The sequence below is a fragment of the Empidonax traillii genome, unplaced genomic scaffold, assembly GCF_003031625.1.
Source record: "Empidonax traillii isolate 1590-97213 ecotype Southwest subspecies unplaced genomic scaffold, ASM303162v1 scaffold885:size433544, whole genome shotgun sequence".
NCBI lineage: Eukaryota > Metazoa > Chordata > Aves > Passeriformes > Tyrannidae > Empidonax > Empidonax traillii.
The window spans coordinates 378,471-397,001 of record NW_020956078.1 but is presented as its reverse complement, the minus strand read 5'-3'; the positions used below and the strand labels follow the sequence as shown (position 1 = coordinate 397,001).

At 38.6% G+C, this 18,531-nt stretch overlaps 1 protein-coding gene across 1 annotated transcript in view; it reads right to left on the bottom strand.

Annotated features, from left to right (window-relative positions):
• Positions 1–18,531, bottom strand: part of LOC114067229 (cadherin-like and PC-esterase domain-containing protein 1) — a 99,478-nt gene that overhangs the window by 14,564 nt on the left and 66,383 nt on the right. The window contains exons 11-15 of the mRNA XM_027902523.1: positions 18,182–18,351; positions 12,867–12,934; positions 12,522–12,566; positions 10,549–10,735; positions 7,688–7,856 (exon numbers count right to left, since the gene is read on the bottom strand). Coding sequence (XP_027758324.1) covers positions 7,688–7,856; positions 10,549–10,735; positions 12,522–12,566; positions 12,867–12,934; positions 18,182–18,351 — 639 coding nt within the window. The remainder of the gene's footprint in view (positions 1–7,687; positions 7,857–10,548; positions 10,736–12,521; positions 12,567–12,866; positions 12,935–18,181; positions 18,352–18,531) is intronic.

The window sequence follows — 18,531 nt, the reverse complement described above, 5'->3', positions numbered from 1 at the left end:
CCTTTATCATCAGTACAGTACACAGAGCACAACTCAAGAGTGCCTGGCTCAGGGCTGCACGGTAGGAGCTGCCTCTGCCTGCCCAGGGTCTGGCTCCAGCAGTGCCCTTCCAAAGACAGGAAGGAAGCAACCCAACTAGTCAGGCTGGGTCAGGATCCCTCAAACTACGCCTCTTGGCTGAGGTGATTTGAACATATGCCCCCTCTTTTCACTAAAAGGCCATAGTTCATCAAGCTGTACCTCTCTGCCCAAACTGGAGCCAGTGCAGCAATGCATGGAGGGATCACTGTGCTGGGTAGGGAGAGGAAGCAAGAGTAAGCACAAAAAAAAGTCTGTGTTACAAGGAGTCTTCTGCAGAAGTTACTGCTACCAGTTCTCTAGCAAAATGTAATTGATTCCAGCTGTGTTATAGGGCCTGTGTTATACTGAAAACATCCAAATTAAGAGCAAAGAAGTGAAAATCTATTTCTACATATGTGGGATGATTGCCTGATAACTTAGCACAAACAAAAAAATTCATAGCTGACAAGAATTATATTAAAACAGGTTTTCTGGTAAACTTTTCCAGAGAACAGTGTTCTGCCAGGAGCAGAATTGCCTACCCAGCATTTACATCCATCTGTCTCCTTTCACAGCCACCCACAATGGTTTGCTGTTATTATTTAAAAAGACATTTCAATCCTTTGGTTAAAGGCAAGGAGTCAGAAAAAAACTGGATCTATTCCAGTCTATACTAGCAGTCCTTCATGGGCTCAGAGATAGCACTGTATCTACAGAATATGCATTCATAGCACTATATCTGCCTCAGCATCTCCCCATCCTTCAGCAGCCTAGGGAGCAGGTATTGCAAGGCAACTGTCAGGCTGAAATGTCCAATCATACACCCCACCAGCACCAGTGGGATCTTGTTCACCAGTTGCAATCATATCTGTCATAACTTAACTCCCTAACATTTTTAGTTATGCAATTAGGAGTTTCTGCTTGGCGAGTTTCTGGGCAGATCTTCATCTTCTGTATGTTTAATGTGTCATGTACACCCATGAGATGATATCAGTAATTGTATGAAAGGGGAGAACACCCTGAACACACAAAAGAATGGAATTAATCTCTCAGGTTGTTGAAGTTTATCTTTTTTATTTTGTTCATCACTTATGACATTTTTCTATGGCAGCATAACAGTAAAATAACCATTCAAGTCAAGAGTCTAACAGAGTCTCTAGGATGGTGAAATGATCCTAGTAAAACTGTGCTAAATTGCGAACACATAGAACACAGAAAGAATGGTAGGAAATACTAAATTTTCCATTGTTGAGGTAGGAAGTTCTACAAACCTCTCTAGCTGGTGTCAATAAATTCAGTGGTGCTGAAGAATGATATCATTCCTGACTTAAGAAGTTCTTAACTACAAGACTGACAACCAAGGAAAGGGAGCATTGGAAAAACTAAAGCTGAAAGCTCCCTATAAAATTATCTCTCTTCAGGGGCTAATTATTATAGCAACCTAATACTTCCTTTCACTAATAATCATAATATTCTGGTTTTGACAATTTAGACGAGGGGATTGAGTCCACCATTAGTAAATTTGCTGATGACACCAAGCTGGGGGGGGGTGTTGATCAGCTGGAAGGGCTCTGCAGAGGGACCTGGACAGACTGGAGAGTTGTGCTGATTCCAAGGGGATGAGGTTCAACAAGGCCAAGTGCCGGGTCCTGCACTTTGGCCACAACAATCCCCTGCAGCGCTACAGGCTGGGCACAGAGTGGCTGGAGAGCAGCCAGGCAGAAAGGGACCTGGGAGTTTGGATTGACAGGAGGCTGAACATGAGCCAGCAGTGTGCCCAGGTGGCCAAGAAGGTCAATGGCATCCTGGCCCGGATCAGGAACAGCAGGACCAGCAAAGTGATTCTTCCCTGTGCTCAGCCCTGGTGAGGCCACACCTGGAGTGCTGTGTCCGGTTCTGGGACCCTCAGTTGAGGAAGGATATTGAGGTGCTGGAGCGGGTCCAGAGAAGAGCAACCAGGCTGGTGAAGGGCCTGGTGTACAAGTCCTGTGAGGAGAGGCTGAGGGAGATAAGGGGTTGTTTAGCCTGGAGAAGAGGAGGCTCAGGGGAGACCTCATCACTCCCTACAACTATCTGAAAGGAGATTGTAGCCAGGTGGGGGTCGGTCTCTTCTCCCAGGCAGCTATCAGTAAGACAAGAGGGCGTGGTCTCAACCTCTGCCAGGGGAGGTTTAGGTTAGATATTAGGAAGAAATTCTTTACAGAGAAAATAATCAGACATTGGAATGGGTTGCCCAGGCAGGTGGTGGATTCTCCATCCCTGGAGGTATTTAAGAAGAGACTGGATGTGGCACTTAGAGCCATAGTCTAGCAACTGTGGTGGTACTGGATCAAGGGTTGGACTTGATGATCTCAGAGGTCCTTTCCAACCCATCTGATTCTATGATTCTATGATAAACCAAATTAGTTCATTGGTGTCATCTCAGTCATTGTTGGCTTAAAATTGTTGAATAATTGAATAAGTATTCCTACGGGTAGTCTCAAAGCACTGGTGGCCAATTTCTCCACTAATGATCTGTGTAACACCATTTCCCATGTACAATGCATTGTAATAATGACAAATGTAGCTGCTGCATAGACACATCCGCTTTCTTCAGTCTTTGCCTGAAACTTCTGGAAACATTTCCTGAAGGGTTTCTGGTATTCATCTTGGATCATATGTTAAACAGGAAACTTAGCTACACAGAGAAGATTAAGCACAACTAATATAAAACCAGGAGTGTAAGCAAAATAATGTAAACTGGAAGACAGCTGGACCTGACATGGACTTAAGCCTCAAAGTTTGGTCTCTGTAATGTGGCATCCCCAATGTGCTGGAGAGTATGATGATGGTTGTACTCTGGCACAGCCTACTGGAAATACAGGACGAAACTAAAAATTTTCTTTCCATGCCTAGAGAAAGTGATGCCCAAATAGAAACATAGACATTGTGCCCATTCTTCTGTTTTTTCCCATCTTATGCCCTAGTTGTGCTCATTTTCTCTTTATGGCCTCTTCGGAGCCCAGCAGATGTCTGACAGGGAACAGTGATTCTGGGAACCTGTGACTACTAAAATGATAGTGCAGACTCTGTATAAAGTTAACTGTGCAGGTGGAAGGCTGTGTATTCAGTTCCGGAGATGCACTCTCCATGCCTTTTCATGCAAGACACTCAAACCCAGAAGTGCCACAAGGGTCAGCTGCTGCTGCAACAAACACTGTAAAACCTGTGAGCCTGCACACGGCATCTGCAGTGTCCTGGGGACAGAAGAGATGGGCGGTTTGTAACAGTGGTCATGCTGAATCTAATGCAGCTAATGGGAAATACAGAAGTGAATAATGTGCTTCCAGCCTGTCCTACTACAAGACAAATTCTTTGTTCCTCTCCTAAGCTTTCTTTTTGTTTTTCTTTTATGGACATCGTGTGATGCTTGCAAGGGTCTTTGAAATCATTGTATGGAAGTACTATGCAAAGAGTTAATAGCTGTTTCTATAATTGATAGTTTTTACTTGTACTGTCTGGTATGAAAAGGTTTGTAACTGTAATAGCACACAGTTTAAAATTAAATAAAACCATTTTATTTTCCCACCGTTTGAAATGAAGTAAAACTGTTTTATTTTCCTTTGGAAATGTATAACTTGAGATGAAAAAAATATAAGTATTCTCATATCTTCCTAAACACAAAAATGAGAGCTTTTTCTTCTCTATCCCTGAAAGTCTATAGTAAAGTTAAATATGCTTACTATACTAGGCCTAGGTCTTAATTGCTTTGTCATCAATGGAAGTTTAGTAGACAGAGAAATCAGCATGTTGTTGCTGGCATGTTGTTGCCAGCTGCATTGAAGCCATTTGGTGTTATCCAGTTTGCAGTTATATGCCAGTATCCCATTATCAGTTCTGCTGGACTTCCTATGCTATCTGGACTCTAGGGAAAAGTATTATAAAAGCATTTATAAAAATACAAAAGATAATAGTACTTAAGAATAAGGTATTTTATAAAAATCAGGAAAGTTTTAGAAGATGTTCTGTAAGTCCATTCTCTCAGACCTGAGAAAGCTGTAGGACAGCCACATTAGCCCTCTGAACTGCATTGATTATGGAATGCACTCTTTTACATTTTGTGCCAATGCCCAAAGAGAATGATGATGAGAACAAAACCCACTAGGCTATAAAATACAATATTAGTTATCCCTTGTTCACAATATATATGCAAAATCAAATCAATAACTGTATTACTAAAAAGACTCAAACTCAAAAAACCTAAAAAACACAGCAACAAAAACAAACAAACAAATCATAAATTGCCCACTCCAAAACACTCTAGATACAAAGTTCACAGTGTCAAACAAGGTTCCCTAAGCACATCACCAGCTACTCGCCATGATTGCAACTAGGCAAAGATTAAAAATCAAAGAGATAGCATCCACACATTTCAAGTGAGGCATAGATAAATCTGTTTGTGTTTTGAAGATAATGGGCATGCAAGAATGAATAAAATACTTTTTCCTTTACGACAGTTTGTATGTAGTCTGGGATCTTTCACTTGAGAGAGATGCTGATAACCCTGTCTTAAGCGCTCACTTACTTTCCTGCTGCCTGCTTTGAATCCTGAATTGGTATCACAGCTTCAGAGATAATAATGAAATGGCACCACTTCTTTCAGAGTACTTAATTTGAATACTGTCACTAATTGCACAAAATTAAGTCCAAGCAGAAATCAACAACCTCTCAATATGCAGTCTGAACAATACTGTCAATATGCAGAACATACAATGGAAGGCAACCAAATCTGCTGAAGGTGCTATGGTGATGCAACAGTTTATTTTCTACTAATTTGGTTTTAATGAGGATATTACAGTTGCTATAAAAAAGTAAAGAGGACAATATCTTTTCACTTTTTAGGGGCTGCAAGGCCTGGAACCACACACCTCTGAATTCAATAGCCTTGAAATTAATCCAGGATTATTCAACTGCATGAGAATTGTTAGAAGACTGCAAATAACATCCTGCACTCTGTCTTTTTATTGTAACCTTCCTTATAGTATCATCTTGCAGTGAAACCTGAATATCCTAATGGGATTAAACATAAAAGAAAGTCAGGAAAAAAGTTGCCGGATTAGAATTTTAAGTGAAGCCTTCTGTGAGAAAGACCACACTACTGTCAGCGACCTTCCTGTCCTCATGTGTGATCCCAGTTGTGCCTAGTCAAGTGTCCAAAGGATACTCCATCAGTTCACGCTTATTTATCCTTTTGCTCCTAAAACAGGTGTCTTTGTTTCTAAGAGAACAAGTATTCATGCCATTGATGACGGTGTATTAACCCACTCTGCCAGAGCTCATAATGTTCTCTAGTATGAAAAGAAGAATGTAATGATGTTATTTAAGACCTGAGTTCTGTATTGATAAAACAACATCATTCTAATCAAAAGGTAATAAATTGTCTTCTAGTAAATAGGAAAAATGGTAAAAAATGCAGGCTTTTAAGTGTTTTAGAATGCCATTTCTAACTCCAGCTCCAGGCTTTGTTTGTTTTTTAAATGCACTCTCTGATAAGTTTGCCTCTAACATAACTAAAAGTTGTTTTAGAATCTCATACTATATCTTCACAGCAATCCTTAGATACCACAAGAATGCTTTTCATCTTATTTTTACTCTAAACTCCTGAAGCTCTCCCTAGCTCTGAACAATTATATTAATTAGAGAGTAGTTATTCACAGAGGAGCAGAAAAATGAGCTTAATCAAAAGAAACTTCTAAAACACTCTTAATTTTTATCATTCTAGATCTCTTTGCCTTTGCAATGCTTCAAAGATTCATACTCAGTCTCATGAATGCTATCACAAAATATTAACAACAATGTAAACTTTAAGTGTGGGAGAACGTGTATGAGGTTGAATTCCTGTTGCTATACCCAGATATGTGCCCCAAATAAGGAAAAAAGAAGAGCTTTCCTCACATCTTTCCAGACAGTGTGTTGTCCTCGTAATATTGCTTATTGCTGCTCTCCTTTTCATATTAATTCACACTTAAGGTGTTAGTCAGGTTGCTGTACACCTGAACTGAAATCTTAGGTATTATATGTGTTTATTCTTATTTTACTGTAGAAACTACTAGATCTAGTGCTGAGCCAGTAAAAAGAGCAACAAGATGGTCCTTGACCTTTTGAGTTTGTACGAGAAGTCTAAGAGAAGAGACAAATAATAGGTAGAGGGTCAGACAACACTATAATCAAGATCAGTCAAGATCAGCAGTCAGTAGGCTATGACTATTACATATATTTTCTCTGACAGTTCTAATTTGCAGATTGAAATAATTATTGTCAATGTACAATTTGCTATCCACATTTATAAACTCTTTGGCTGTTAAGTCCCAGTGTTTATTTCTCCACAAGAAAAAAAAATCCTTCTTGATCTACCGCATCACATAAAATGCTCTGCCTTCTACCATCCTGGTCTGCCAACCACCTCTGCAGTATATAGAAAGAAACCAGAGATGGGAAGGAAGTTTTACTAATGGATATATTGATATATAAAGATCTTCATAAAGAAAATAGGCAAATAAAGATAGGATTAGACATTTGACATGAACACAGACAACAGTTTCAACACAGCAGTTTTGAAAATCCTTCTTCCTGGTTGCAGAATCAATTGTGACAAAATATACTACTCCTGAATGCTCTAATAATTAGAATGAAGGCATTAATCCTTTTAATCTGCCTAAAATTCCACAGATAAAAGCACTGCCCTAGATTACCATTTACAATATCACTTCCCTCTTTGAACTGGCTGGTTTATCTTTGCCCATCGTATCAAGGACATTTAGTCCTCAAACTCTGGAATACAAACAGCTCTGATCCAGCCTGTGTCCCAGGTGTTCTCTCTTATGTAGAATGTCTTTATCATCATAGTTTCACTCACTGAAATCTTCACTGTTATCTGTTTTCACTACCTTTCTTCCAATTTTGTGTATAATTCAGCCTGATATCCTCTTTCCCAGTCCCAGTTTAGCCTTCCCATCCTTTTTCCCCTCAACAGACCCACTGCTTCCTAAGGATTGTTATTTGTTAGCAGTAATTTATGTTCATTCCTAAATTTTATTTGGATAAATGTGATGTAAGCAACAACCATTCCTCTCTTCAAAATTATCAGTGGATTTTTTTCATTGTGTTTGTTGGTCTAGAATAAACAGTTTTCATTCATAAATTATCTGGCGGCATTTTTCTTGAACACTGATAAACACACTGTCATCATAAATATCTTTCCCAGGAAAAGGATTTCCATGGCTCCAATGTCACAGAGAGATAGTCATGAAAACTGCCCACTGCGTGTTGCAGAGAGACTGTTTTATCACAAGCAAACAACACCTCTCTGATGGAGGAGCTTTTGCCTGACCAAGGTAAAGATTAATTAACACAGAGCTCTCAAATACATGGCAATAGGTACTTATGCTGGACTTATCTTTTATATCCAAAACGTTCTGTAAATGTTGAATTTCATACAGTTATACTGTTTAGGACTCAGATTCTAATCTCAACAAAAACAGACTCTACATCAGTTTTGGTCCATGAGCCCTAATTTATACCACTAGATGAACAGAACCCAGCTAATATCACTATTAATTTGAATAGGAAAAGAATGCAGAGGCAATACCTGCACAAACCCACACATCATGTAGTCATCAAACAAAGGCAGACTTGGGCGGTCCTCTCGATAAACTGTGATTTTGTAGCTGCTCACAACCTGAGGGCTGGGCTGCGAATCATCTGTTACGAGAATGATGACTTTGTTCAATCCAAGGCCAAGGGGGTAGTTAGCACTGCTGCACAACAAAATAGAAAAAAAATGGAATAAACCCTAAAGAAACAAATATTTATGCTGCTTTATCTATGGCTGCTAAGCTTTACTTGCTCCTTGAGGCTGCTACTTCTAACATTTTCTCTTAAAAAATACATGCGATTTTAAATAAAAACAGTGTAAAATAACATTTTTAACAATTTATAGTTCTTTCAGAAAGACAAAATAATGACAGCAAAACTTAGAGAAAACAGCTTCAGTGGCAATGGCAAATATTCTGACATGAAATCTGTGAATGAAACCATTAGGGACAATAATTCCTGGCAGGTCGGTCCAAGTTTGTGGTGAAGTCAGCAGAGAGACAAACATGATCAGAGTGTCAGCTAGCCTCTGAAATTGTCCACTAGCCAAATGTGATGACTAGACAAACTGCTCAGAGTAACAGACAAGACCAAAGCTGAGCTGTGCTCTTCTTCTCTTGGAAGGGAAACAAAAAATGTGGAAAGACAGAACCTGCACATGAAAGGCTTTTACTTTTCAATGTAAAGAACATATTGGTATTCTGTTTTCCTTTTACAAGGAAGAAAGCTCTAAGCTTTTCACATGTATCCACACTGACTTCCAGATGAGTTAACATTAGGGAACCAAAATGTTGAGTGGAAGAATTTTTTGGCAGTTTCTTTTGAAATTATATATCAAGACTGACTTCTTATTGAAAATACAGGAAACATACTGAGTGTTAGATCAGTAAGAACTCTACAGACTGTCTAGTTATTAAAAGACATTCTAGGTCAAAGCATCTGCTTCATAGTTCAAAAGATGGTGTGTTGCATAAGCACTTCATGTCATGAAGCAAAGATAGCTCTGTAATGGTTTAAGAATTTCTCTTCTTAAGTAATTAATTGTTCATGCTCTCCTATTTAGCCACTAACTAACAGCTAGTATGTAAATAGGCCAGTTCTCTCGTTCTGAGGTACCTGACCCAAATAAATAAACTGGCATTGTCTCTTGCACATGCTGTTATCTCAGTGAAAGCTGGTTGGGAAAAACAAAACTGTGCCATAGCAGCAGTTAAATATCATGGATAATTGTGTGTCAGTGATCAAACCTAATGTTTAGTGATGACTCTGCTTTCTTCTTTATCATCCAGCTTTATATTTCTCTAAAAGATCAGATAAGATGAAACTTGCAGATGGCAAGATGACCCACTTAGTGGATGAAAGAAAGGCTGTGGTTGTTGTCTGCCTAGTGCCTTTGACACTGTTCCCCTCAGCATTCTTCTGGAGAAATTGGCTGCTTACAGCTTGGATGGGCATACACTTTGCTGGGTAAAAAACCGCCTGGATGGCCAGGTCAATGATTGAGACAAGGAGATCGAGTGCAACCTCAGTCAGTTTGCAGGAAACATCAAATCGGGTAGGAGTGCTGATCTGCTGGAGTCTCTGCAAAGGGGTCTGGACAGGCCAAGGCCAAGTGCACGAGGTCCAAGAAGGTGAAGTGCTATGTCCAGCACTTGGGTCACAACAACCCTATGCAGAGCTACAGGACTGGGGCAGAGAGGCTGGAAAGATGCCTGGTGGAAAAGGATCTGGGAGTGCTATTGACAGTCAGCTGAACATGAGTCAGCAGTGTGCCCAGGTGACCAAGAAGGTCAAAGGCATCCTGACCTCTATTAAGAATAGTGTGGCCAGCAGGACTAGGACAATGATTGTTCCCCTGTATTTGGCACTGATGAATCCTTGACACCTTGAATCCTGTGTTCAGCTCTGGTCCCTCACAGCAAGAAAGAAATTAAGGTGCTTGAGCGTGTCCAGAGAAGGGAAATGAAGATGGTGAAGGATCTGGAAGACAAGTCTGCTGAGGAGCAACTGAGGGAGCTGGAGTTGTTTAACCTGGTGAGAAGGAGGTTGCCTGAATGGAAGTTGTAGCTGGATGGGGGTTGGCCTCTTCTCCCAAGTAACAAGTGACAGGACAAGAGGAAATGGCCTAAAGTTACACCAGGGAAGTTTTACATTGGATATTAGGAAGAATTTCTTCACTGAAGGGGTTGTCAAGTATTGGAATAGGCAGCCCAGGGCAAGTCAACATCCTGGGAGGTATTTAAAAGATGTGTTGATGGGTCACTTAAGAATGTGGTTTAGTGGTGCACTTGGCAGTACTGGGTTAATGTTTGGATTTGATGATATCAAGGGTCTTTCTCAATGTAAATTATTCTATGATTATATGACAATCCCTTGTAATATAACTCTGATGAAAACTGATCATTGTAAATTAGAAAACTTGAACTTACTTCTTCTTTTTACCCCAGCTGTCCTACTCTGACCCACATAAGCAGACCAATTGCAGCAGCTTTGCACTTAGCAGTGCAAAATTAACACCTGGATACAAAAGCTCAGATTCTTCGTTGTCTGCTGTGTGCAGTGGTGTGCAGATGGTCTGTTCCTATTTAGCTTTGATGCTGTCAGAGATTGCAGAAGCTGGGTGGGATGCTAGCAACTATACCCTCCGTAAAGCTAGGGTTAATTATGACTTGAGAACATCTTACCACTGACTTTAGGATATTGAAAACAAATACAAGTTTCTCAGTGTTGAACTCCCTCTAACCTTCCTGTGACTAATCTATCTGTGTTCTGGGTTTCTGGAAACACAAAACTATCCTATAATATTCTGACATATCTCCAAAATTAAGCGTTTACATTCATATTTTTTGCTCATACCTTGGCCCTTTCTTGTCGTCAAGGTGTATTTGGCATTGACAGTTAGAGGGTTCTGCTCCTATCTTCACTGTCACCATGTCGAATGGGACTTCTGCATAGTATTCTTTGATCTTTGGGTTAAACTGAGGATTCAAGTCCAGCTGTGGACTGGTGAAGATCTGCCTGATATGAGATAGGGTATCTTTATCTGTTCCAAGAAGGCATCAAAGAAAAAACTGTGAAATGTATGAACATTTTTGAGTAACATGCAACTTCTGGCAGATTGATAACATGTACAGCGGCAAGATATTTAATGCCTAGTCACTCTGAGACTGATAATCCTGCTGCAAAATCTTAATGGAGTTTTTAATGGCACTTGAGAGAAATTTTTAAACCTTGGAGGGATTTTAATTATTCAGTGCCCAATCACTTTAGCCCTAGTCACAAAACTCAAAGCCTGAGTAAGCCTTTGAAAATGCAAGGATTAAGTCTGGGAGATCTGTCTCCAGTTGGTTTACTGAAACATAAAGAAGAGGTAGGCCAAAATTCATAACCTACTTAGGTACCAGCCTGTGTATAGGGTTTATGTACAAATGTAATTTACAATAAAAATCAAAATAAGTTAGACATATTCTTACCCTTCATAAGAACAAGTCATATGGAGATGTCTAGACCCCTGGGGTCATTTGCAGTACAGCTGGAAGAATGTTTTATTAAAATTCCTAAATCAAATTCCAGCTTCTTGCCTCTGTATGAAATCTCCACAATCAAATCCTATTTGCTCAAATGTATCCTTTATATTGTAGTTTTTGCCCAATTACTCATGAGAATAATTATTTGCTGGTAACCCACTTATGACAAATATTTTAATCCAACCTATTGGATTCAGATTTACAGTATAATTGCACATTCAAAACTGCTTTCCACATACATTCACTAGTACATGTTTAAAACTGGGTACTTCAGAAAATATTCCAGATAGAAAACTTTTTATTATCTGAAAAATCTTATAGCTTAAAACCTGGTCTAAAAGGGTCATAAATGCTGTAAGCAGTTCTATGGGGACCTTTTCTATCTTGAAATATCTGCCTAGAGAAAGAAAACAGGGCAATTTCAGCACCTTCTTTCATGGATTATAATTCAAAGGAAGTTACTCCAGTGGAAGAGTAGAATTTGGGCTAGATTTGTAGGGGAATAGAGTCTTATACATTGATACAGGGAAGGTATTAAAAAAAACCCTTACAGATGGGTACAAACATTTCCCCACATCCTGTATGCCTTACCTAGAAATGTTGCCTCACTATTAGCTTAAAAATGAGGAGGAATTTAAAAATAAATTAACTGAGGTATTTTCAAACTAAAATGTCATAAAATCAGAATAGTGATGCCACTCAGCTAGCCTGGAGCATTTCTGGCCTTCGACTGGTAGAGTAGTTCCTGGAGGCACCATACCGGTAACAGATAGGACAGAAGGCTCAGTGAGTAGCAAAGCCTTTCCACCACAGAGCAATGGCTTCACATTTACAAAGTGATCCCTTAGATAACATGTCAATGAGAAGGTAGCAGAAAGCATTGCTCTGACGAAAGGAAAATATATTTTAAATCTTTACAGTTCTTTAAATGTACTTTAAATATTCCAACAAGCATATGTATTTTAGAAGAACTCATCTCTAGAGGAGCTATTTAATATCCCGTTATTGAACCCCAGAGAAATTTAAAGGTTTTTTTCACAAGAACAAACGTGTTGAAGTTAATGGAAATAGGGGGCAAAAGTCTACTAAACTGTGACAAGGGATCAGTTAGTCCTGGAATACTCACATTAATATGCACACACAGCAATGTTTAATTTTGTGCTTGAGGCTTATTTAATATAATAGCCAAATTATTGAGAGTTGTTTATCTATTCACTGAAAGGTTATGAAGAAAAACCCAAGAAATTTGTTCAAGAAATCTCTCTTCTTACCCCTTAGTGGTCTAGAAAGATCTTGACTTACCATGACTGCACTGTCTTTCTTTAGTCTTACTTGAATAATGCAATGCTGAAAGATAAACAGAAACACCTAATAGTTTTCTATTCTAAGCCCAATTACAATCCTATTGGAGAAGAAAACATCTTTTAATTATAAAAGATACATTGTACTCTTTTCTTTACAGTGTGAGATCTTTGTTTTAGGCCCATGAACACAGTTCATGGTCTCAGCATAATGACTTGCACAGATAAGGAAGAAAGCCAAGAATTTTCAGGTGGAATGCAAAACAATCTAATATAAATCATGCATGTTATCAGAAATAATGCAAATAGGAAAAACATACTTTATATAAAAGACCTCATCCCTTACCTTTATGACTCTTCCTGGAGTCAGAAAGAACATTCTGCTTAGGACTCCTATTTTCTTGAGAAGATAGCCTGTCAATTCAATAGCAGACATATTCTTACATGAATGGAGGGAACAAAAACCATGAAACATTTTTCAATAGTTGCTATATGGTATCCTATGGTATTTTAATATTCTCCATGGGAAGATGAACCTTCTGGATTCATGTTCCCAGCATTAGCAATATTACCTGAGTGAACATATTCCATAGTAAATGGTAGCATATCATATCAAAATAGAAAACAAGAAATAAATTTCAAAACAAAATTGCATTGCTGGGAAAAGGAAGAGTGGATATAGCCAAGAATAAAATAACCCAAACTGTATGTCTTAACTGTTTGTATGATGGTTTTCTGTATATACTAGAGGTTTAAAAAGAATTAAATATAAATGAAGGCCTGTGTCAAGGGCAATATCTCTACCGACATTAGCATGAATTCCTAAAATGGAACTCCTATGGGTTTTGCTTTGTTTGCTAATTTAAAACAAATCCAGATTATATATATAAATAAATCCTCCATGAAAAAAAAGACAAATGATTTGCAACAATTCATCAACATGTCAGTGGTGCCCATATTACAACCTCTGCAGACTTCTTCTTTCAAATAGAATTTTGGGAGCATAACAGAAGAGAGTAGCACAACAGAAGAAAGGGAGTAGGATTCTTTTCAATCTGTGTGCTGGACCTCTAGGTAATAACACCTTTTCAGAGGTCTACTACCATTTCTTGAAGCTTTCTCGTGTTTTCCTCCCAGTCTTTTCCATAGAAGTTCTCATAAAGCAGCTTCATACTGCAGTTTGGATTTTGAAAGACATGAAGTCACTGTCTGTGCCAAAGGAAGAGAGGTGGCAGTATTGCTCTGTGCAATCATCCATCACTAATGTTTCAACAGGAGCTTCTGAAAGCAATATTGAGGTCAATAAGTAAAAGGTAAACTGTCCAATAATAAAACAGATATTTCTGCATTATGTCAATGAGCTACGAAAGAAGTCGCTAGCAGATCAATGTGTCTCTGTGTGTGCATGAAAATGTAGTTCTGAGCTTGCAGTGTCTAGACACCACCCTAATTTCATGCACATTCTTGACCTACTTCAAAGGAGGCACTTAACAAACTATTAGAGAGTTTGTTTTCCAAGTTGTAAATAATTTTTCACCCCTCCTCCTCCTTGCCAAAGAGGTAACAGCTAACACCTGTCAAATACATTCCTCTCCATTTTGCTTGCCCAGTCCCAAACTCTACTGTAAGGTGAAAACAAGATGTCTTAACTCTATAAAGTAACAGGGGCAGTGATCATCCCACTGTACTCAGCACTGGTGAGGCTGCACCTCAAATCCTGTATCCATTTTTGGGCCCCTCACTACAAGAAAGACATTGAGGTGCGGGAGTCTGTTCAGAGAAGGGCAAGGAAGTTGGTGAAGGGTCTGGAACACAAGTCTGCTGAGGAGCGGCTGAGAGAGCTGGGATTGTTTAGTCTGGAGAAAGGAACGTTCAGGGGAGACCTTATCGCTCTCTACAACTATCAGCAGGCTGTAGCCACGTGGGGGTCATTCTCTTCTCCCAGTTAATAAGTGACAGGATGAGGGGAGTCTTCCAACCTAAATGAGACTATATTTCTATGATTTATTTCTGCTGAAGCCTGGGCTTTTTAATCATCAATACCATTAAGTTTTCCTTTGTGCAAGCACCTTGCAGTCAGCAAACTGAGGTAATATGCAGTTATAAAGCTCTTCAAAATACAGGCACCAGCTGAGACCCTGGACGGTGCAGAGTCCTTTCCTTCACATGCTGGCATTAAAGAAGAGACCTTTATCTGTATGAGTGGCCCCTTATTTACTTAAGTATCTCAAAGGAGCTATCAAGTAGAGATGTGTGCTTTACCCACACACTTTGCAATTAGCTCTAATGAAACTAATGACTGTATGTCAGTACTCTTGGTGAGTGCATGCTTATGAATGTACCTTTTGAAAGATCCCAGATGTGTATATCACAAACCAGTGACTGTGAATCTGTCCTATGGGAATCTCTTTGATTCAGCAAATGAGAAAGCCCAAGGATTGACAGTAGCAATACTAATATAGCTCTGATGGCTAAAGCAATCAGAGACATAAGCAATGAAGGATGTGTAGAAATAGAATATTTCATTTATATATAAAAAAAAAAAATCTAGTTGCTTTTGGTGCCTCTGATGGATTTGTTAGTTGTGGATGGTACAGTTTGTAATGGGTCATAAATTCATGATCGAGAACATATTTCAGTATTCAGCAGATTCATGAATTTTATTTCTTTCACTGATGTTATATAGGTATCTCTTCAAAATGAAGAACCACTGGAGATAATTTTGTGAGACTGTATCACTAACAATTTTTTCCTGTTTGATTAACTGGCAGTGAGAGCTCTCTGTTTTGTAGAGTGTTTGCTTGGCTTCAATTGCAGAGTTTCCATGAGGGCATTTGGTTCCCTAAATGAAATACCTTGTGCTGATCTTCAGAAGAGAAATATAAAGTTGCAGACTCAAGAGTGGGAATGTTTTCCTGGCACTCAATACCAACTGTTTCTCTTCTTTCCTCCTTCCCTTTATTCCCTCCTTTCCTCCTATTGCAGGTCAGTGATCTTATCTACACTTCCTGCTTGTTGCCTTTTTCTGTCCCATAGACCAAACCATGTTACTTTTTCAAACTGCCTTGGTAATTGACACGACCAAATTAAACTCCGAGAAATTATTTTGAACCTAAATTCAGTCTGAAGGCTGCTGCTTCTATTCTGATCTAAAAAAGGGCTTGTATATGGGAAGCTAGAACCAATTTTCCAAATATATCAGTTGATTTCACAAAAACATTTGCAACTTTATTGACCTGCTTAGGTTTTTGTCTTTTGCAAATACCCTGCTGTGTGACAGCCTAACATACTAGCCATGATACTTCATAGTACCTATTTTAAAAGACAGCAGCTATGCACATCCTAGTCATATCACAAGTTGAAACTGCAGAGTTGAAAAACAGTGCAAAAACAATGCAGAAAATTTATTTCAGTGCATGTTGGGTAGTACCACTCCATCACTTTCAAAGAACTTTGTAATATCTTATACCGATACATTAGAGGTGGTCATTTCATCTAGGCTGGAATAATGTCATCATAGTCTGAGATGAGTTTCTGGAGTTCTTCTTCACTAATACCATTTAAGTTTTCAGAACTACTCATATAGATGAAATAGGTGAAAAAACGTAGACGAGGAAACACCTTTAAATCCTGTCTTCATCCTATGGATTCATGATCAATGAAGAGAGTAACTGTACAAGACCTGAAACAGAAGTCACTATTTTTCATGTAAGTATCTTGTCTGGTTGGACAATATGCAATCACTGGATTTTATAAATGGAAATACCAGTTTTGCATAGTCAGAGTAATAAGAACTGTGTGCCACAGGATTAGCTCAGTTGGTTAGAGTGTGGTGCTAATAATGCCAGGGTTGCAAGATCAATCCCTGATTGGGCCTTTCACGATAGAACTGGACTCGATCCTTTTGGGTCCCTTCCCACTCAGAATATTCTGTGAAACCTCATCAAGTGTTAAATAAATCCTATGAAGAAATTTAGGAAAAGTGTTCTGATATACAAACTCATCAAAGCTGGTAATTGCAAAAAAACCCGATTAATCGAAGCTCAAAGAGAATGCATACCTGACTTAGTAAGTACAACAACGCTTGTTCTTCCTTGCAATTAAATATAATTACATGCCTATCTGACACATGCATCACCATCACATGCATGTAGCTAGGAAGATTATGATTTAGCAATGTCAAAGAACGTCTTTTTATACAGTGAATGAACAGAATGGTGTTATTAGCTTAACCATTACAGGAAAATATAGTGCAAAGAAGCAGATTGGCCTTTGTCCTGGAGAAATATCATGGTATTTCTACATATTTATATGCATACAATAATGTTTGGCTTGAAGGAAAAAATGAGGCCAAGGGGCTTACTCAAAGTGAGTGAGTGGCACAGCTTAGATTAGAACAGAAAGCTGCTAAAGGCTGGTATGCTTTGATATGCAAACCTAAATATTTCTGCAAAAGGGCAACGGCTTACACATGAATGCAAACAGCTGCATCTTTGAGTTACTTCTCATAGAGTGGTTGCAGTAACAACAATAACTTAGCACATTTATGAAACCGTGTATTTTCAAAACACTAATAAACAGTTACCTAGCACAGTGTGAAAGGATAAACGACTTTATAGTTAAGTAAACAAAGATACAGATAACTATCGACTTGCTCAAAGCCCTACCCAATTCATTGAGGAGCAAAACTAAAACTTAGGAAATCTTACAGATGTCCTATACAGTCATGACAGCATTCTCCAAGTAAAATGTATAAAATAGTGTCATTCAAACATTCAAGTTGAGACTCAGTGGAATGGAGCACACACATTGTCTAATGTGCCTCTGTACCCATGCCCTTGTTTGTAAAATCATAAATGTCTTTAGACAGCAAAGTGTGGCACATATGTATATAAAACATCATTAGCCAAGAGATAATGAAAACAGAAAACACATTTTGACAAATTTTTTACTAAAGATGCAGTATACCACAAGTTTTCCCCTTCCCTCCATTCATTTTTTACTCCCTTTTTTCTTTTATTCTCTCCCTCTCTCCTTCCTTCCTTTCCCTGTTCCCTCCTTATAAAAGTTAAAATTTCTTGCCAGAAATTCAGTAGATCTAACCTTGTCATTGCAGTATTTTTTCCAGCTTTTCAAAAAGAGTTAAAACGAGGTTCTCAGAGTATTATGGTCTTTGACCTGCCTCTTCTGTCCTCTTGTTGGACAGAAAATATAGAGCCACTCAAAATTATTTGTCCTTTTGAAAAATCTTCACCAGAAATTTTATATTTTCTTTACAGTTTTGCTTTTAATTGGTGCATAAATTAAGACAATCTTAAACCTGATAAATGTTCCTAATACTGATTTTACATTTTTTTCAGAACCAACTTACCTAATTTACTTCATCTTTCTTCTAAAAACATTTAATGTACTTCCAATTAAATTTTAACCCAGAGTCTTTCACATTAGAAAGAGAAGAAAACATTGTCTTTGGAAAAACCTAGCTCCATTTCTAATGGCAGAATGGCTGACACTGCTCCATGATGGCATGATAGACCCTCCTCTCAAGACTTGCAAGTCCACCTGCATCTACTGAAGGGTTAAGTTTTATAATGCTCACCCGAGATACTGCAATTAATATAATTTGAGAAACTACCCTCATATATATAACAGCTATCTTACCATTCTGAAATATTTGTATGTGCCTCTTTAGTCATGAACTGGAATTGTTCAAGTAAACTGGAAAGCAGCCAATGCACAGTCAGGACTGATCCAAGCCGCCTCATTGGGTCTACCATGCGATAAAGGTCGCGCAGTAACGTTTGAATCTTGGGTGCAGCAGAAGGGAAAAGCTGAGAAGAGAGACACTGATTAGAAACCCCACAGCAAAATATTTCAAGAGGGCCAAGATGTGAGAAATGATCAGAAGACAGTATATATAGCATAGGGATGATTATATATTAATGTTCTTTCCCACATGTGCAGAAAATTACTGTCTCGTCCAGCCTTGCAAATCAGAATTCCCAATACTG